The sequence below is a fragment of the Amborella trichopoda genome, chromosome 8 (assembly GCF_054954075.1).
Source record: "Amborella trichopoda isolate Santa Cruz 75 chromosome 8, AtrichopodaSantaCruz75HAP2 v2.0, whole genome shotgun sequence".
NCBI classification, from domain to species: domain Eukaryota; kingdom Viridiplantae; phylum Streptophyta; class Magnoliopsida; order Amborellales; family Amborellaceae; genus Amborella; species Amborella trichopoda.
Genome location: NC_142343.1, coordinates 2,000,684 through 2,022,926, shown reverse-complemented (window position 1 = coordinate 2,022,926; position 22,243 = coordinate 2,000,684). Strand labels below are relative to the sequence as shown.

The 22,243-nt window shown below is 34.7% G+C and overlaps 1 protein-coding gene and 1 long non-coding RNA gene across 41 annotated transcripts; one reads left to right on the top strand and one right to left on the bottom strand.

The window, feature by feature from the left end:
- Positions 1-460: 460 nt before the first annotated feature.
- Positions 461-4,736, top strand: LOC148780697 (uncharacterized). The gene is made up of 2 exons (XR_016060318.1): positions 461-1,901; positions 4,006-4,736. It is a non-coding gene; the product is annotated as an uncharacterized LOC148780697 (long non-coding RNA).
- Positions 2,201-9,055, bottom strand: LOC18437848 (protein NRT1/ PTR FAMILY 8.1). 40 transcript variants are annotated; one of them, XM_088873264.1, is made up of 8 exons: positions 8,402-9,037; positions 6,753-6,832; positions 6,495-6,631; positions 6,370-6,407; positions 6,083-6,234; positions 5,239-5,456; positions 3,983-4,533; positions 2,201-3,228 (listed from the first exon to the last, which is right to left on the bottom strand). In XM_088873264.1, the coding sequence occupies exons 3-8, from the start codon at positions 6,546-6,548 to the stop codon at positions 2,400-2,402; spliced, it is 1,842 nt and encodes a 613-aa protein (XP_088729390.1). In that variant the 5' UTR covers positions 6,549-6,631; positions 6,753-6,832; positions 8,402-9,037; the 3' UTR covers positions 2,201-2,399. The 40 variants fall into 40 exon arrangements, with proteins under 40 accessions (XP_088729390.1, XP_088729387.1, XP_088729403.1 ...); XM_088873261.1 differs by having other exon boundaries at positions 3,983-4,536; positions 8,402-8,997; XM_088873277.1 differs by having other exon boundaries at positions 6,547-6,631; positions 8,402-8,949.
- Between the last annotated feature and the right edge of the window lie 13,188 nt (positions 9,056-22,243).

The following is a 22,243-nucleotide window of genomic DNA, read 5'->3' as shown; positions in this document are numbered from 1 at the left end:
AAAATGGTTTAATAGGGTTGCAGCCGGATAAAAACATATGAAGCCTCGCCTCATAATTCTTCAAAAATTGTAATCTAAGTATTGGAAGACCTTTACATCCATCATTGAACATTATGGTGAAATTTGAATTTTAAGATCTAAAAATAATGTATATTGTAACAAAATATTCCATTTTGCCATAAAAAATAAATCTTCAAAGATCTTCAAGTATCATTTATTGAGGTTCAAATTTTTTTATTGGTGTTGAAAATTGATTTTAGAGCCATTGTAAAGATTTTTGCCGTTAAAATGCTTTCCAAACGAAGATTCGAGGTGAGGCTTTATTTTGTTTTCATAGGGCTTTGGCCTTATAAAAACTACATCCTTCAATCATTTGAGTTTCACTCTTTTTCTCTACTTTCTTTTGGGCTTGGTTCAGCATGGCTACTTATAACCGGTGAGATGTCAATCACTCTCTTGCATTAGGGTGTGGTTCTCATAAGGTTGCAATTTTATTAGGGGGTGGTTCCTATAAGGTTGCAATTTTATTAGGGTGTGGTTTTTATAAGGTTGCAATTTAAACAATCTAATCAAGGTGCACCTTCAATTTTTATTATAACATATGATTTTGGTATAAAATATTGAAAAATTTTCTCTATATCTCTAATTTTTTAAATTTTCTTTTAAAAAAACTAAAATTTTAAAACCTTTATAATTACATAAAATCCCATTCTTCTGTATCTTCCAAACCCCTCAACCCAAAAACAAATAAACACTTTTTTTTTCTCTTTCATTTTAATGCCCTTCTCTCAATAGCTTCTCTTTGCCTCTCTCAAAAAGGAGAATGACGTCTGTTTCTCATCTCTCTCCCAAGCAAAATGGTTCTTTCCTCTCTCTATAAGGCTAGCAGTACGAAAGGTTTTTAAACTTGGGGTCTTTTAATAATTGAGTCACAAAAACGGGGGGATACAATCAAATTTTTTTTAATTTTTTTTTAAGATTATTTTAAAATCTATTTATATATTTAATAATAAAAATTTAAATTAAAAAAATCAATTAGATCTATAAAGATGTGAAAATTTTAAAAATTGAAAGTTTAGATAATGTGTCAAAAAATATATTATTTTTTTAATTTTTTTAATTTTTTAATATTCATAAATCTCGATGTCAAGATGATGAATTAAAAGGTTTTTCATCATCAAAAACGACTTTTTCTATGGATTTTTTTAGGTGCATCTTTAATTCTGAATTTTAAGTTTGCAACCTTATAAAAACTTTTTCCCTTGCATTAATGGGTTTTTTTTTTTGTGTGAGAGAGGGAGGTTGGCAGAGAGGGAAGTTTTAGACTGGGTCTAGTGACTTTGCGGGTTTTGTTTCTTGTTTCAGTAGATGCCTGGAATTGCTTCTGGTGCACAGAGGCTGTGAATTTTGTATGTGGTCGTCAAGCAGTGCTCCACTCCTTACAGAGAGATTGTGCTGGAATTCATCCACAAGAGAGAAAACAGAAAACAGAGTGCCCAATTCTTAAGAGAGAGAGTGAGATATGCAATTCCACTCTTCCCCCACCTATCTCCCAAGCTCAAGTTCAATCGGGATCCTTAGAGAAAAAATTGTTTGAGAACGCGATGGAACGCGATGGCCTTCTGCAACAGAGCGACCCACATTGATGCCACATGATTGCTTGGAATGATCCCTTAAATACAGTCAATGAGATTCTTAGACATTATAAGCAATTGGTCAATGATATTAGACGAATCAAAGCTGGTTAAATTAATCTTCCAATTTATAACTCCTCTGGTTTTTGAATGGATTGCTTTTCGGGTGATTCTCAAGTGTTGGACGGCCTGAAGAACGGCTCTCAGATGGTCTTTGTGACGCCACACAATCAGGAGAGGAAGAACCCTTGGTCTGAATGAGCACAGGTTTCTCACTCTAGACCCTCTGAATACAGTCACCCACTTCTTCTTTTTTTTTTTCCTTTAATTGCTCTCTTGTTAGTTTTGGTGATCGTACTTCTTGCTATCATGCTTTAAATTGCTCTGGAGAGAGAGAAATTTCCTATGTCAGAGTTCATGAACTAGTATGTTGAATTGAGAGAGAGAGAGAGAGAGTATTCTTATCTGTGTATACTTTCTTGATGCATATTGTTTGTGTGTATACTGTACAGCTTCCTGTTAATTCAAAAACTGAGAGAGAGAGAGAGAGAGAGAGAGAGAGAGTATTTTTATCTGTGTGTACTATGTTATGCATATTGCGTGTGTATATGCTATACAGCTTCCTGTAAGTCCAAAAAACTGTGGCATTTCACACCCAGCTAACTACCCCATAATCCTAATTTATACACACATATCGAAAGAAGCTCGGAAAGCGAACTACCAATACTATCAATACTTCTAAAGAAACTTCATTCATCCAACCACTTATTTGCAGTTCCCGGTTGGCCTCTTGTACTTGTACCAGTTTGCTATAAAGAGATAAACCACAAAGTTTATCAGGCTAAGAATGGCCAAAAGCCAAAACAAGTAGTCGATATGGCCGTAATTCAAGTTATCAGGGATCCATCCAGGCTTGCCATTCGTAGTTGTGATATGGGTCACAATGATCACGAGCAAAGTGCTCGAGTAGCTGCCGAGAGCAGATATAGTGAGAGCGAGAGCATTGCACATGCTCCTCATTGCATCAGGGGCCTGATCATAGAAGAATTCAAGGTGCCCAATAACTGTGAAAACCTCAGCTGCCCCAATAATGAAATATTGAGGCAATTGCCAAAATATGCTCATGGGGATGCTATCAAGATCATAATCGTCATGGATACGAACTTGCTCGAGCCTCTTGATCTCCACTACGGCAACCGTGGCAATGGCGATAATCGATATAACAAGGCCTATGCCTATGCGTTGTAGTTGGGTGAAGCCTCGGTCATGGCCTGTGAAGCGACGGGCCATAGGCACAATGAGGCGGTCATAGACTGGAACCCAGAATATAACGCTAAGGGTGTCGACAAGTGAGAGAGCAGCAGCTGGGATTTTGAATGAGCCCACACGACGGTCCATCTTGTCGCCTTGAAGAATAAACATGGTGGACATTTGACTGTAAACTGTTGCGAAGATGATGCCAGTTGCCCAAATGGGAAGGATTCGGATTATGGATTTCCATTCCTCAACTTGAGTTACAGAGCAAAGCTTCCATGGATCTGGGTGGGTCTTTATTTTGTCGGCCTCGGTCTCCACAGCTGCTTTGTCAAAGAATCTGCAATTAAAGGAACACATTGACATTGTTGAGATTTAGGCAGGAGAAGTTAGGTAAGATAAGTTGGAGTGTCTTTTTTGTTGTTGTTGTTTTTCTAGATTGGAGGCTGGAGAGAGAGAGAGGGGATGCGGCTCATTCCAGAAAGGGTTACAGCAGTGTAACAACAATCGACTCGTTCAAGTTACTCAAACCTTGGCCAAGGTGAGTTACTCGGGCGTGTCCGATTAACTCGTACGAGTCTAGCCCAACTTAAAAAAATAAAGATAAAGACAAACAGTGTAGTATATATTATATCAGCTCCTTTTTTTTTTAACATCAAACATTAAATGGCATGTTGGCGGGTCTGATGCGCTCAAGGGATGCCACTTTGCATCAGGTCTTGTTTTCGATACACATGGGTGTACAGTAAAAGTTGACCGAGTAACTTGGTCGAGTCAGAGTGGACTCGGGCAAGTCCCCGTCCACTGGGTTACAGTGTTCTTTCAGTGCTTCAATACTAGGTGTCAAATATACAATGCTCAGAGTGCACCAAGGCCATGGAGCTTTGTTTTAGGAAGAAATACATTTATGAAGCCTGATGTGCGCTAGTGGATGTTTAGGCATGGATCAAAGTCAAACCATACAATTTCCCATCCAAACTCTCAAGTAACTTACATCTAATAATCTAAATGTATCAGATCTCTGCTCCATCTAATGGCTATGTATTTATGAGTCTAAAGATTACTGGAATGAGCAATTAAATAGCAAGATTTACGTGAATTCATCGGTGGATTCCAGCTTCCGGCTCCCTGGAATGGCTGACTCCTCTTCAGCTGTCTCATAAAGTAGAGACTTATCAGACGGCACCAGGACTCTGGACTTCCTTATGGAAGCAACAAGCACTTGAGCAATACGAGTTAAGGGGCTCCCTCCAGGCTTCTGGTTCCTATACAACCGAGTTCCTGCCAAGAAAGAGATGATGGCGATTGCCATGGCCACAGTTGGTATCCCGAAACCCCAACCCCAACCTATATTCTCTTGGATCCAAACCAAGAGAGAGGAAGCAATGAGAGCCCCTATATTGATAGAGAGATAGAACCAATTGAAAAAAGAGCTTTTCTTCTTCTTCTCGTACTCATCAGCATCATCGAATTGGTCAGCCCCAAAAGACAAGACACATGGTTTGATGCCCCCGGTTCCTAAGGCAATGAGGTACAGAGACATGAAGAACACTGCAACTTGTCCATCGTTTGCGTGGCATTGGTTATCGTGGCAAGTAGGCCTCAACCCTCCAACTGATGCTGATAGAGTCAGTAAGGTCATCCCCTGCTACCCATTATGAAACCAGATGATAACTTCAATGGGTATGGTGATATATCATGAATTCAGCATAAATATGTATTTCCCTTCTTTTTTACTTACAGATGTACACGATGGCCCCAATAAATAACAGGGTTTTAGGAGCATGTTCTCTATTGTTTTCATCTTGTGTTTCTGTTTTTATTAATACATAAACAGCTTTGATGTGAGTCTTTCTTTATACTTTTTTGGCAAGTTCTGTCCATCAACTCTTTTGACAAACTAAGGCATCTGAGCTAGCAACGTTTGAAGAATAAATAAAAACATATGCTTTTTTTTTTTGGGTAGATAAGAAAAACATATACTTGCAACATACATAAGACTACATGCATACCTACATATGTACATATGAATATACATAGATGAACATGGACATACACATGCATGCACATGTGTTTGCGGATAGTATGTTAGAGCATCAAGTACTTTCACAAAAGCATGAACTAATCAGCTTACAACAACATAAATAGCAGAGAAGACCACAATAACCCTATATCGACCCCAGAAAGCATCGGCCACAAATGCTCCAACTACATGCATACACACATACATACATATGTACATACAAATATGCATAGATGAACATGGACATACATGCATGCACATGTGTTTGTGGGTAGTATGTTTGAGTAAATCAAGTACTTCACAAAAGCATGCACTAGCGATGCTTACAACAACATAAATAGCAGAGAAGACCGCAATGACCCTATATCGACCCAAGAAAGCATCGGCCACAAATGCTCCAAGTAGTGGCATGATATAGCATGTTCCCGTCCAGTTCGTGACATTATTGGCAGCGACAGCATTTGATTGATGTAGACGATATTTCATGTAATTCACCAAATTGGTACTCATTCCATAGTAAGCCAGTCTTTCGCAGCCCTCGTTGCCTGAGAAGGAACACAAATCCTAATACTCAAGCCTAAACTTACATGACAAATTCGGTATTTTAGATAATAATATATAACCGATTGACTAGGAAAATTTCCATATTTCTTTACTTTTCTATTTTTAAATAATTTGGAAATTAGGAAAATTTCCAAATTTCTGAAATATTAGCGATGGCTTGAAATTTATTTTCGTCTCTAATTACATCATTTAAATCTTAAAAAATAGTGTAGATCGAAAAGATCTATAAACACTTGAAAATATTGAAAATTGGTAGCCCAGATAATGCATTACAAGATGCACTATTTCCCATACTTGAAATCCTTTTTTTTTCATGTCTAGATATCTTGTAGCCGAGATAATCGATTTGAGGGTTTTTTTGACATTGAAGCAACCTTTTCTAGTGAATATTTGAGGTGAGACTTAATTTGATTGTTTAGGTCCTCACCCTTTATATAAACCTTTTCCTTTACAATAAGCAAGTTTGTAAAAATGACACATTACATATGAATACTCTCTTATTTTAGACCAGAATACCTCCAGATGGACTTAGTGCATATGGAAATTTGAATAATCAGAAGTGACTAGTTGCCTGTGAAAGCCTCATATTTTAGCTAATAAATTGTACCAAGGATGAAGGGGCAGGCTCTCCAAGTTCCTGTTTTGGCCTTGATTGCAGGTTTCCCAGTATGATCCACTGTTCCATCTTGGGTGTAGATAGCAGGATCACTCATGATTGCTGTGCAATTGAACTTATTCTCTGGTCTTTCACCTTCAATTCTAGAATCAATATGTTTTTATGGTTAGTTGTAATTAAAGCACTTTAACATGAGATTCATCAGAATCAATCCACACCATGCCATTGAAGACATATTATGCATGCCAAAAATGAGCAAGTTTTTAGGAGTTACTTACACAAGGTCTTTAAACTGCTCTTTGTGTGGAGAAAGAACCTGGAAGAAAGACATCAGAATGCAAGTCTTATGTTTGATTTGTATAACATGCATTAAAAAAAAAGAAAAAAGAAAAAAAGATCATACATATTCATAATTATATATCTTGGGCTTGAATCTCTTGAGGAACGAGACATACATAAATATGTATGTACAGAGAACAATATTTCACAACCCAGCAATTCCTGATCTGGATTGCTAATCTAAATTGGGACCGAGCCTGTCTTTAGATTCAGAAATAAAAGAAAAATATATATAAATGCACATGTATACAAAATTCAATGAGCTCCATGCCTCATAAACCACAAAACCAAACATGAAAAGGCAAAGAGCAGTGAACTATGCCTTGCTGCTGCATATCCAGTGGACTCGATGAGTCCCGGCACACTGGAGCAAGTTGAGTGGACTCGATAAGTCCCGGAACACTGCATCAAGTTGTAGAAAGCAAATTCAGATACATACAAGTCCTGACTGAAGTCAAGACAGAGACATGGAATTAGAGGCTGAGGAAGGGCGATCAATTCAATGGTCTGTCCACAATTTTTACCAATATTGAATGTTGCCACTGAGATAGTACAGTTTGGAAGGACAAAAGCTTAAAAAGCCAGGTAAAACCACATGATATAGAAAGGATTAATCTATGAAAATTAGAACATAATTGAATGCTAAAAAATGTTCAAAAATTGAAAAATCAAATTCAGTGACATGAAATAGAAGAGTAATTGAAATATGCATGCAGTTAGATACACTACTGTTTGAGTGGGTCATTCTAAGAAGAAAGGAATGAACAAGGAAAATATACTAAGATGGGCCCCTACTATTGACTGATATGAACGAAACTGAAAAAGAAAAAGGAAAAAAAAGAAAAGAAAAGAAAAATATCATCTAATGAAAAAGAAATAGGGAAAAGAGAGAAGAAAAAGAGGGAAAAAAAGAGTTTTATGGGTTAAAACACATAAAATAATCTTAAAATCCCTACAAAAGGGGTATCTCAGCTCAGACAATTGAAGGCTAAATAAAACTAAATGCCCCAAAAAGTACTTTAAGAAATACAGATTTTCGCTTCCAAAGACACGAGAAATTGATGCAATATACATGGAAGGAATACCCACTCCGAATGCTTAGCATGAGGAACATACTGTACAACAAATCCCTCGGGAAAAACAGTAACTTGGGATTTTCTTTTTTGTTTTTAATCCAAAAATTTGGAATCCATCTAAATAGATGATTATTTTCAAGAAAATAAAAGAAATTTAGATTTTAAGTTCTTGAACACCTAGAAATATGTTTTTTTTTTTTTTAAGGACATGGACAATCCTATTTATTTTTATTTATTTTTGATGTTGATTATACGGTTCTAGAGGCTACACGCACAAATTTGATATCCAAAAAAATTTTTTAGCATGAGTTTTACTAGATGGAGCAAATGCACAATATGCTCCAGTGCAGCAAATATTTTCACCATAGGAGCACAGATAAATCAACAAATAAAATAAAACATAAAAACAAAAAGCTCAAAGACTGAAATGGAAGAAACTGAGAATTTTGTAGGTCTGAAAAGTAGAATACCTTTTTTTAAAAAAGAGCAAAAAAGAAAAAGAAAGACAGAGGCTGAAAAAAAGAAGCGATTGGGTGCCTTAAAAAAATAAGAAAATAGGATATATTACCCAATTTTAAGTATTTAATGGGCATTTTTTAACCAACCAATTAAATGATCAATATCCATTCAAATAAATAAATAAATAAATAAATAAATAAATAAACCACCGACAAAAGAATAAAGCCAAATAAACTGAGAAAAATATTGAAACAATAACAAACAAGGAAACTGTATCAAATTTCCAAAACACATTGTTCCAAAACACTAAATATCCAAAAATGAAGAAAATAAATTACTTCATACCCCATAATTCCCACTTTAAAGTTCAAAACCCAACAAAAATCCCAAGAAAACTATTAAAAAAATTACTAGAACAGAAATCCTGAGTTTTTACCAGAAGCTTAATCAAGACCTCAAGCACCAAAATCCGGCCACTGAACCAATAAATTCGGACCACATTTCCAGCAAAAATTAAGCTTTGGACCAAGAAATTCCCACCACTTCTCTGGCAAAAACTAAGCTCTGAACTAACAAATTCCGACCACTTTCTTCTTTTGAACTTAACAAATTCCGACTACTTTTCCGGCGTAAACCAAGCGCAAAGAGGAAGAGAATTCATTAATTACAATTACAAGTAGAACCCAAGAAGAAGAAGAAGCCACAAACACTATCTCTCTCTAAAGCTCTCTCTGGAGATTTTCTCAAAAATCAAAGGGATTAAAAGAGAATAAAAAAGGAAAATAGAGAGAAGGAAAAAAAGAGCGATCAAATAAAGAGAGTTAAAAAAGGGAATGAAGTAAAGACGAGAGAGGAACAGAGTATATGTGCCCTTGCCATAAAAGTTTGAAACTCTACAAGTGATGGTATTGTGGATGGGGTGTGCGTGTGAAAAGTAGAGTGAGAAGTGAGAGATGAGAGAGAAAATTATGAGAGAGAGAGAGTGAGGAAGAGAGAGAGAGAACTTGTATTGTACAGGACTTATAAAATACCAGAGAGAGAGAGAGAGAGAACTTGTATTGTTTTTTGAATGAAAAGAACTTGTATTGTTGAGAGAGAAAATAGAGTTAGAATGATTGTTATCTAACCGCTAATTTTCTGGTTAGAGAAAAGAAAAAACAGTTTTCCAGGTTAGAAAAAAAAAATTTTTTTTTGGGCAGTTTTGGTGATCCACAGGTATTTAAAAGATAATAATAAAAAAACATGTATATAAATTCTAAAAAATAAGGAATTTGGTTTACAATGTTTTTTTTTTAATATTTTTTACATTATGATAAAGATTAAAATTTTTTTTGTCATTAATACTCATTTTAATTCAAAAATCGATTCGTTAAAATCTATTGTTTTTTCCATTAAATTTCAACTTTATTTGAATGTATTTTGTTTTAAACATTCTTTATATGCTTTTCATGTTTTTGTAGATTTTTTTTTGTATATTTTTTATTTTTTCAACACTTTTTTGAATGCTCGGGACTTGCCCAATTAGAACGGTTGAATTGGCCTGTTTACCGGTTAAGCTAGTTAAACTGTTTTCGGGCCCGTGTTTGGTTAACCGTTCCGATTTGATTTTGCGAATACTGGTTAGAATAGAGTAAGATGGAGAAAATGATGAAAGAACGAGAAGGGCGAGGCTGTAACAATCCTAAAATTTCAAAAAAAAAAAAAAAAAAAGGGAGAAAAGATGCTTTTAAATAGGTGATGGTCTGTTTGAGTATGATGGTCCTTGGGGACCATCACTATTTTCAAAAACTTTTACTTGGTTTAAAACTTTTGCTGCTGCTTTTGTTTGCAGCCTTTGCAGTTGCTGCTTGCAGCTGGCAACGTCCTTTAGCGGACGTGGTCTTCGTATGCTGAAAACAGACGCTTAACGCGACACCTCAGGGATGAGGTAGAGCGTAATAAAATATTATAATAATACGTTATAAGAATTTAAATAGGGGATGTGAGCACTCCCACCCTAAAAAATTTTGAGATCTCTCTCTCTCTCTAGTCGAAACACAGTGAACTCCTCTCTCGAACCGAATTTTTTATCGGAAGCTCCCTCTCAAACATTTGTGGGTAAGTGACATCGTTTTCCTGAAAAATAGTCTATTTCTAATAAATAGTAATATTTTCGTCTAGGATCTTTATTTTATCAGTTTTATGTGTAAGTGACATCGTCTTCCTGAAAAATAGTCTATTTCTAATAAATAGTGATATTTTCGTCCAGGATCTTTATTTTATCAGTTTTATGTGTAAGTGACCTCATTGTCTCAAAAAATAATCCATTTTTTTAAAAAATAAAATGAAATAATTATTTTTGCTTATTATCATGAATTTTAGGCGCGATAAATTTTATGCGCACGTGATCTCATTATCTTGAAAAATAATCTTTTTAATAAAAATTGTGATATTTTATCTATGTTAGAAATTTTGAATGCTGGAAATTAGAAAAATAAATTTATTTATTTTTCTTGTCTATTGTTAGAAATAAATGTGATATTTCTGCTTTTAGTAAAATTGTGATATTTCTTTATACTGTTTTGAATATTTAGACATTGTAAACTTCATGTGCAAATGACTGCCTTATTATTTAAAAATTGACATTTTTGCAATTGATTATAGTATTGTTGTAAAATGTTTATTTGTGAATTGATATTCCATAAATTGTGATAATTCCGTATTCTTGAATTTTTATAAGAGTTTTTCTATACATATTAAATTGGCAATTATGCTAGAATGCCTTTACAAACTGCTACCTTTCTAAATTTGAGCCCAAAATATTTGATTGGTTATTTTTGAAATGTTATAGAGAGTGACTGTTATTAATGGTTTAAGTAAAATTCATATTAATGATTTCAGTGATATGTTGAGTAAATGATATTGCTGCTTTCGAATGTTTAAAGAGATTTAGAAATAATTTAAGTATGCAAGTGGACTCATCCGGTTCGCCGGTGAGGTATAAGTGGACCTATCTGGGACGTCGGTAGGGATTAAGTGGACTCATCCGGTACGCTGGTGACGTATAAGTGGACCTGCAGGGATTAAGTGGACCTATCTGGGACGCCGATAGGGATTAAGTGGACCCATCAAGACGCTGATGGGGTATATAGGTGACCTACTTGGGACGCCAGTAGGGTATTTTGTGAAATCCTTTGAATTATGTACTGCCGTTAAAAGTGTTATAAGCATTTCAATTACTCGGATTATACTTAATTATACATTTATTGAAAGTGAAACTGTTGATGCATTTCTGTTAATAGATCTCATTTTGGAAAATATTGATATCTTTCAATCATGATTATTTTTAGGATTATGATGATCACTTACTGAGTAGCCAAACTCATCAAACTATGGTAAACATTTTTTTAGGATAACTGCGGATTCATTTTGAGTGCTAGTCAAGATCAACCTTGGAAAATACTGTTGTTGTACTAGCTTTCTTTATTTACTTTGTAAGACCTCGCCACTGTAAATTTATCCTATCAATAGATGTATATATGTTTTGTCTGTCACATCTCAGAAATAACAGTATTGTAAATTCTTGGGGTGTGATAGAGGCCCTTATGAAAATAAAAATAAAAATGAGAGTTTCAAGTTTAAAAGAAAATTTTTCGAACTTTGTGACACACTCAAGCTATCAGATAAGATATCACATCCGATGATTATAAATAATTGTGACCTCTTAATACCAAAGGTAGGTGGTCTTATTGTATACAATCCCTTGTCCATACTATCTAAATCACACCCCTAACTCCAAAATTCTTTATTTTTGCAATTATCACTCAAGTAAAAAATGAAGATTTCTTAAAACGAAAATACCCCGGAGAAATTTTGGAAAATGGTTTGATAGGGCTACATATCAAAATAAGTAAAACCTCACCTCAATTGTAAATTGCAATTTCAAGTATTGGAAAAACTTAAACTTGATCATCTTGACTTCAATATTATGATTGTAAAAAATTTAGGATTTTTAAGCTGTAAAAATGGTTTATATTGTAAAAAATTATCTAGACCGTTCATTTATCCTTAACAATAAGTGTTCACATATCTGTGAAATCTATACTATTTTTTAGTTTCAAATTTTATTCTCGGTGTTGAATTTTTCTGATGCCAAAAATGCTTTCTGGACGAGGATTTGAGGTAAAGCTTTATTTTGTTTTTGTAAGGCACTTCTAGAAACTTCATCCTAAAGTTTTTATCTAAAAAAAAATCAAACAGGTCCCGCATAATGTGCAAGACTGGTGCACATTATGCTGGACAATGTTCAATTGCTCAGGCGAGCCAACCTGAACTCGCTTGAGTACCTCGGGAAAATTTAAAAAATATAAAAAAAGGAATTTATGTGTTATATGTCTTTTTCTATCGTTTTGGCAAAAATTGGAAAGTGCTTGAGCCATGAGTATTTGTTTTTATATTTTATGTTCTTTGTGGATTACTTTTAAAATACCCCTGGCCACAAATGGAGTTTTTCAAAATTCATTTTTTTACTTTATTTAATTTTACTTTACACATATTTTTCATATTTATTTTGATATTTTGTATTTTTTATTTTTTTTAACACTTTTTGTCCTTGTGAGCCCCTGCCCAATTGATGCCAACTAACTCAGAACTCAACTACTTGGGCTCGGCCAATGGCCGAGTTCCATTCCTAAATTGTGGTTGCAACACTGGTGGTGGACCAACTTTGTTTTACCAATGCGCCAATACTGTACAAATTGTGCTCGACTGGCTTCACTTACGAAAATAAATTCAATCTGGCACACACCAATATAATTTAATAAGGGATTGTATAAATTGTCTCTTTAGATACGTTCTCATTTAAAAATCTGACAACAGGGAGAGAAACGTGTGTTTTAAGGAAATGTATTTTAATATTGATGCTTTACCCTTTTTTGATCACATATATAGAAATGCGGTTCAGCCTTCATGAAACAAATTTTCTTGTTATTTTGGACTGATTTTTGGGGGGAGAGAGAGAGAGGGAGAGACCAACGCTGCAAGAATCATCGCTAATTTTGGGCAAGTTGTGTGCCGGTGTTTTAAAACCCAGATTAATGGGATAGATTGTTCACTCACAAATTCGTGTAAGATTGCTGGATCGGTGATGTGTATTGGGTATGGATGGATTCGAATGGATGATCTTAAAAAATATTAAAAATAAATAAATTTAAATTTAAATTTAAATTATGGTTTATAGGGTGGGGATTTAAGTGAGACCTAATAATTATTAGATAAGCCTAATGAAAAAGAAAAAAAAATTATGAAGGAGGTTTAGGGGGAAACTGGGCCGCGACCCTATACAAACCATTTCTAGATGTTTCACATGATATGTGCGGTGTTGTGGTTATATTTACAGTTTGTGCTATGCATCACAAGTATATAGATACATTTTAAAAATAATAGGAAAAGATTAAAGTATATTTTTTATTTCAAATTTTTATTACCCGTAGTACCTGATATTAGAGCTGGCAATGGACCGGGCCTGCCCTAGCCCTAGCCCGGCAGGCCTCCTTATAGGGTTGGCCCAAGCACAGACTGGGTCGAAGTGGCCCTAGCCCTGGCTTTGGCCTAGGCTCTGGGCCTAATGTTCTTAAAGAGCAAAAAAAGTATATTAAAAAGGAGCATGGCTAGGCCAACCCTGTCATGGCCCATGGCTTGGCCTTCGGGCCACATTTAGTGGCTTAGACCCTAGTTTTTTAGGGATGAGCTAACTAGACTGGGCCGGCTCACCTGACCCATTGCCAACCTTATCTAAAAATAATGGAAAGGGAAGATTGTAGAATCAATGTTCACTATTCAACAAACTTGGCGGAGTTAATCAGGTTGGGTGTCTTGAGTCGAGTGCTCAAGTACACCTGGGGTTGATTAAAAAACTAAAAAATCACAAAAATTTATATTTAAATGGTGGAATCAATATATAGATGTTCTATTGGATGTTTTTAACAATCATATTTTTGTAGATTCCAACGGTATATCAACTTTTTCCAAATCTTTGTTTTATGCCTTTTTTTCTGCTTATTTAGACCTTTTGTTTTGTTTTTGGCTTAGCTTGATTTTTCTTTTTTATTTTTATTTTTATTTTTTAGTTTTAAGGGAATTTTTCCTATACATCACTCTCAAACTTGCCTGAGTAACTCATCTCTGACCAAGACTGAGTTTGTGGGGCCCGCCGGGTTTCAAAACATTGTTGTGCAAGCATAGTTTTTTTGTTGGAGTGTTAATGGAAATTGTAAATTTCGATAAATTAGATATTTTGAAAAAGATAAAAGCAGCTTATAAGAATGATAACACTAAATAATCGCTTAAAAAATTGTAAATTTTTTAAATATATCAAAAAAGGAGTTAGATTAGTTTCCAATTTTAAAAGGATGGAATTTCATAAAAAAACAACATAAACAAAAAAGACACAAAAAAATATTTTAATATTTATATTGAATATCAAGAAAATATTGGATTCAGTAAAATTGTTATCAAACTTATGAAGAGCATTTATCCAATTAGTAGATACCAACAATTGGGTATATTTGGAAACACGAGAATTATTAGGGCTTGTTTGATAACTAAAAGGTAGAAGTTCCTTAGAAACTTGAGGTTCTTCTTTACAAGGAATTGGAATATTACCATTATGAACCCGGCAATTATTGTGCTCGATAACTTTTTTGAAATTTTATGGAATTCTAAGAACTTATGTTTGATTGAACTTGGAAGTCTGAAAAAGTGGAGACCTGTAAATAAGCCAGTAGTAACTATTCGCTCATTTTTTAGTTGATATGAGGCCGATATGTATTCAATGAAGAATATTTTTGAAACACAGGCCATCCTCAGTAGGTCAAACAAATGAACGGTTCATATCAAATATATAGAAAGGATAATTGCATTTTACGGCCAATTATCAAAGCACTCCTCCATCACATACATAGACCATCAATTTCAAAATACTTCAATAATTTGGTTAAGTAAAGATTCCAATTGCTAATGTAGTTAACATCGTATAAAAATATGGATTGATGCAAACCCGGATCTGCCCATTCTTCTTCTTGCCCGGCACAACATTGTTCAGCCACCTTAGATATTTAACTTCTCTTATGAAATTTGCCATTTTTAGCTTGTTCACCTCTGCTTCAATATGGATTTCCACTAATCCAAGCATAATTCTCATGAAAATGAAACTTCCACATATATTGTCTCATCCTTAAACCAAAAAAAATTGTCACCAAAGTTTTGACCCACTTAACACAACCCTCCTCTTTTTTCCGGGCTTTTGACCTGTAAACAAAAAAAAAAAAAGTAAAAAACATTAATGGTTGGACTTCAACTCGTAATCCAAGAAACTCGGTGAAACTTGGGCTTCAGAAATAAAAACATTACAGCCTTTTGAGTCATATTGAAAGAGGCGAGAAGCCTTTATGAGGCCCTTGCATACACATCTGCTCCACATGCTTCAAGCATTTCTCAGTCTCATTCTTAGCAGAGGAAACAACAACCACGAAAGAATAGATGTCGTCACTTACTAACAACTTCATGTTGGGTTCATGTGGCCTTTAAAGGCCTTATGAAAGCTTTTAAAATGAAATGATAGAGTGGAACATGAACTCAGTGGGAGTGTGGTCCCTCGTGGGTCATACTAAGCAAACGATATTTACAGATACCGGACTGTGCTTGACGATCTAGACCAGTCGCTTGGGAAAAACCCATGTTACCTGCGCATAAATAACAAACCGAGAAGGGTTCTAATGGGTTAGCCCTTGATGAGGTCGGAGAATATGCCCATATGAGTGAGTTGAGGGACTATGTGACCCTTGCGTGTGATGGTGGCTTACAGAGACGATGGCTAAAGCCTCATCCATGTGTCATCACACAGCATGCATATCGATATATCGTTCGGGAGAGCCAGAAATACACATTTGAGGGTGAAGCGTATGCATATGCGAGAGATACCCCTATGCACCATAGGAGTTATGGTGGCATCAGGTCTAGGTGACTTTGACTCGTCTCTAGGGAGGACCTAAAATCCACAGATTGGGATTGCGATCCCTTGGCTCATCGGCCAGACTTTGGTGACCCGCTAAGGAGCCCCTGCTTGGACTGTGGGTCATGAAAAACATTGAGTCGGTCTGATAAAACAAGTGTGGTTTGTAATCCACAGTTGAAGGTGGAGTGCCCCATGATTGTTAATTCCTAAACCATATGGATTCTTTTCCCATCAAATTAATTTAATTATTTTTGTTTTATGATGAAAAATATTTTAATATTATTATTTGAATTTCTATAAGTCCCTGGATATTTTATTTATAATTTTTGGATTTATAAAATTAAATATATTGATTTTACAATTGTTTAAATATTCAAATAATATTCTAAAATCTTTTTATTAATTTTAAATATATAAAAATATCATGGGGACCCATTGTGCACATGGGCCTGCTATATTTTTAAAAAGTGGGGCCCATGAGTGCCTCCCTTGGGTGTCACGCCCCACCCTTATTCTCTTTCCTATTTTTTGGTGTTATGGCATATGGCCATATGGTTGAAAGATATTGGCTAAATATTGACTTGATATATCTTTGAAAGATTTTGTGAAAAGATTGAGTAGACTTGTGTTATTTTATGGTATGTATAATATATTGATTAGATTTAATTTATTTAATGGCTCAGATCTCTCACCCCACAAGTCACCCTTGATCGACGGTCTATATTCAATCTCACAAGAAGAAGCAAGTCAAAGAAAGCCATAAGAAACCCTAATCTTATTCAAAGCTTATAAAAATAGATTGTCTCTATCAAAAAATCTCTACACCTTATATTTCTATCTCTCTCTTAAGAAAGTTTATCTCTCTCATGTTTGATCTCTCTCTTCCACATTGTGAAAGAACCTAAGGGGTTAGGTTATGGAGTTATTCTCTCCTATCTCTCAAATATGGATTTATGGCTAAGGGTTTTAGGGTTTAGCGAAAAGAGAATCCATTTCTCTCAAACTAGGTTGCCAAGAGAATTCACTTAGGGCTTGAGTTTGTGATAAAAAGGTTCATGTTCCATTGGTGTGGCTTGGCCGAAATTTGCTTTTTCGATTCGAGATTGAAGTTAGACCGTTAATCCTGCGTCATCGGATGGTGGTGACTAGGCGTGGGGTGTAATAAACTCGGTTGAAGTAATCTCCGTCACTCTTCCTTTTGTTTATTGCAATCTTATCTTTTATTCTCAAGCATAGTGCATTGTTGTTTCAATGGCATCAAGTTGTTAAGATCTTCGTTTTATTGTTATGGTGATTTTATTTTGAAATTTATCTTGTTATAATAAAGATCACATGTAAGTGATCTTTTGCCAAAAGAAAGGGGTGAATAAAAAAGAACAAAAAAAAATGTATTCCCTGGTAAAAGATCACATAGGTCTTTCTTTCACTTCATGCTCTCCATAGTCATAGCTAACATCCATTGCTGAGGTTGCAGGTGTCGTTGCCGACTATATAAACAATAATTGATAACTAATTTGAGAATAAAGATAATTAGGCTAATAAAGACAATTATTGTAGAAGATCTTTTCTAAACATGATTAGGCTAGTAAATACTCATGATATACAAATCTAGCACTACATTATACCCTATAATATATAGTCATTTATGTGTCTTGAATTCCTAGACATTACATTTTTACATCAGTTACAAGTAGTGAGAAAAGATATAGAGACTTACAGCTTCACTGAGGGTATGACTTTTAGTAGAGCAGAATGACGGGCCAAAATTTGTGTACCCAATTGCAACTAGTTGAAAAAAGATTTTGATGATGATGATGATGATGATGACATTTTTACATCAGTTAAAGAACTGCAATCCAAACGTTATTAACATACAACAAACACCAAAACCTCATTAAAAACCCAAAATTGGTAAGCACAAACTGATGATGCTTCTCTACTTGCCAAAATGTTCCCAAACTTTAGCACCCTTTCGAAATGGAGTGAAAGTAATCATTGGAAAAATGGAAAAAAATTATCCCACTAATTGTGATGCCAATAAAGTGAATATCAAAACAATAGAACAAATTGAATAATCTAAAATGAGCATATAATACACCCATACAAGAAGAAGGAGTGCTCGATGTCTAATTACCAATTCACCAGTTGAGATTTATCACACAAACAATCAAGAGATTATGGCAATGAAACTCCAAAATGTTCCAATACATAAATGGCAATTTGAAACTATCCTTGTTAAACAAAAAATAACACTAAGGACTAAGAAAGCTTAATAATACTACAAAATAAAAACTATATCTGAGAAGTCTTCCATTAAGATGAATTTGAAAAATTATTGTACACTACAAACTAAAAATAAGTGATTATAGACTAATCAAGCACAAGCTATAAGAGAGATCATTCACAGAGGTAGTGAATATATACTCCCATTGTTTATGCCCGATTTCAAGGCGATTGGTACTTCGACCTCTCAGCCTGATCTCAAACATAAGATGAGTCACTCTGGTAGACTAGGGTTCATGGGTATAATGTGGTCCCTAGGGTGTTTTAAGCTTGGAAATGGGTCTTTGAAGAATTTTAGGGTTTCCCAAGTGTATTTAGGGCCAGGTAGAGGGTGGATTTATGCTTAACAGGGAACACATTCTAGGCAAAAGTGGGTGCCGCGTCCTAACAAAACATGCGTGCATCTTATCAGAGTTCAAAATTTGCAGTGCACCCTAACAGAACTTGCAGTGCATTGTATCCATTTTTTAACACAAATAGGGAGACCAAAATAAAATTTCAGTTAATGAATTTGTTTAGATCAAAACTTCCAAACTGTTAGGTTTATGTGGCCTTTAGAGGCCTTATGAGTGCTTGTAAAATGGAATGATATAGTGAAACATGAACTCAGTAGGAGTGTGGTCCCTCGTGGACCGTACTAAGCAAATAATGTTTGCAGATATCGGACTATGCTTGACGATCTAGGCCAGTCGGTTGGAAAAATCCATGTTACCTGGGCATAAAGAACAAACCGAAAAGGGTTCTAATGGGTTAGTCCTTGATGAAGTCGAAGAATATTCCCATATGAGTGAGCCAATGGACTGTGTGACCTTTGTATGTGATGGTGGCCTATTAAGACGGGGGCTAAAACCTCATCCATGTTCCATCACATAGCGTGCATATCGATAGATCGTTCGGGAACGCCAGATATCCACCTTTTAGGGTGAAGCGTATGCATGTGCGAGAGATACCCCTATGCGCCATAGAGTTGTGGTCGCATCAGGTCTAGGTGACCTTGACTCGTCTCTAGGGGAGGATCTGAAATCCACAGAATGAGATTGCGATCCTTTGGCTCATCGGCCGGACTTTGGTGACCCGCTAATAAACCCCTGCTTGAACTATGGGCCATGAGAAACACTGGGTCAGTCTGATAAAGCAAGTGTGGTCTGTAGTCCACAGTTGAAGGTGAAGTGCCCCATGATTATTGATTCCTAAACCATATGGATCTTTTTCCCATCATATTAATTTAATTGTGTTCATTTTATTATTAAAATGATTTTAGTTTTATTATTTGAATTTTTATGAATATCTCAATATTTTATTTGTGATTTTTGGACTTATAAAAACACAGTTATTGTTCTTACAAAGTTAAAAAAATTCAAATATATATTTTAAATTGTTTTATTTAATTTTAAAAATAATATTTTTTATAATATTCCATGGGTGCCCATAGTGCACATGGGCCCACCATGTGGGATGTGGGTGGGGGCCACATGTGCCACAAAAGGGTGGCACGCCCCACCCTCTTTGGATTCTCTTGTTTGCTTTTAAGAGAATGTTAGTTTGATTTATGACATGTGGTCAAATCTTGAAATGGATATATATTGATAATAGCTTTATCTATTTTGTAGCAAGTTTGTTTTAAAGAGATATGATCAATTTGTATTGATATGGATTTTATCTTATTTATATTTGGTAGTATTTATCTACTTGATATTATTTGACATATCCTTATAGAATATGTGACATGGATCGTGCAATTTTATAGAATGCATGATATCCTTATGGAATATGTGACATAGATCGTGCAATTTTATAAAATGCATGATTTTATTTTATTTAAATATATTGATGGAAAAATAATTTAGAAAATGGGATAATGGTTGATGTACATTCCATAATGTTGATGGCCCGTCTATGGAATGGATGGCTCATATCTCTCATCCCACAAGTCACCCTTGATCGACGGTTTATGTTCAATCTCACAAGAAGAAGCAAGCTAAAGAAAACCCTAAGAAACCATAATCTTATTCAAAGCCTATAAAAATAGATTGTCTATACCCAAAAATCTATACACCTTATCTCTTATACCTAATTCTCATATTTCTCTCTCATATCCCACTCTCTCATCTTTAATCTCTCTCTCACATTGTGAAAGAACCTAAAGGTTTAGGTTATGGATTTCTTCTCTCCGATCTCTCTAAATATGGATTTACGGCTTTTTAGGGTTTAGCAAAAAAAGAAAGAAGGAGAATTTATCTCTCTCAAACTAGGTTGCCAAGAGAATTCACATAGGGTTTGAGTTTATGATCAAAGGGGTTCATGTTCCATTGGTGTGGCTTGGCCGAAATTTGCTTTCCCGATTCGAGATTGAAGCTAGACTATTGATCCCGCGCCATCGGATGGTGGTGATTCGGTGTGAGGTGTAATAAGCCTGGTTGAGGTAATTTTCGGCACTATTCTTTTTGTTTCTTGCAATATTATCTTTTATTCTCAAGTATAGTGCATAATTGTTTCAATGACATCAAGTTGTTAAGATCTTGGTTTTATTGTTATGTTGAATTTATTTTGAAATTTATCTTGTTATAATAAAAACTACCTGCAAGTGATCTTTTGCCAAAAGAAAGGGGTGAAAAATAAAATAAAAATAAAAATAAAAATAAAAATAAAAATAAAAATAAAAATAAATGTATTCCCTGATAAAAGATCACATAAGTATTTCTTTCACAAATAATACATCAAATTTGAGTGATTCTTGGATTGTTGAAAAACGTACAACCTTCTCTACAATTTGAAATCAAGTTCGATCCAATTTGGGTACTTTTGAGGGATATGTAAAGTTAGGATTTTAGGATGTTGGCTTTCAAGGTTTTAAGTGTTGGAATTGTGTAAGGGTTCTTTACTATGGTTCTTACGTTTAGGAGTGTGAGGATGACTAATTTGAGGCATTAGGTGGGTTTGAAGTCTAAGTTTTAGGTCCAATAAGGTGACTATGCCAGAGTTCCAAAGGGTTTTGAGGTTTTTGATTTCTTGGAGTTCACTAAGCTAGGGGTGTGCAATTTATTTTTTATATTATTATTATTATTATTATTATTATTTTGCTCTTACCAAAACCTCTCTTTTGTCCTCTAAACGACAAAACGACAAATTTGTGTCAAGACATTAAAGTTAAGGTAAAACTTTCTATACTTCCGAAATGTCACAAGTGAGCTACTAACCACTTGAAATATTCTTTTTTATATAATTTATATGAATATGAAATTTGGCAATTGTCATCATTTCAATAGGTTACACTTAAAAATTATTAAAAATATTTTTAAAAATTTTAAATAACCAAATACTCCTAAAACTTTTAGGGGTACTTTGAACATTTTATTTTATTGAGAATATATTTTTGTTGGTTAGAGTTTAAGAGAGGAGTGGACACCCTAAATTTGATATCAAAATGTTTCTTAAAAAAAAAAGGAAAAAAACATTGTATAAGTATGATATTGTAAATGAGGCCACCTCAGCTACCTATATCGATGGGATGGCTGGGAGATGGGAGATGTAAAAAAAATACATACGGCTGCGAAGTATAGAGACTTTTCTTTTAGGGATTGTATACTATGAGACCATTTATCTTTGTTAAAACATGGTCACAGTTGCTCCTAAGCATTAGATGTCGAATTGGACGGTTCGGTTGTGCACAAAGTTTTAGAAAAAGATTTAAACTTAGAGGCTAGCCAAAAATGCACTTTCAACCAGCCGATTTGAAATCAAATGTACTAAAAATAATGGATAAAGTTTCAATAAGGCCTAGAGTTTATGAAAAGCAAATAAAGTCTCACCTCAAATCCTCATATGGAAACCACTTTCGGCGGCATAAACATCCATGATGGCTTTAAAATGAATTTCCAACACTCACAATAAATCCGGATGCAAAAGTCGTACAAATCTTGTGGATCTTTGAACACTTATTATTAGGGGTGAAATGGATGATTTAGACAATTATTAAAAGGAAAATTATGTAAGTATCCGTTT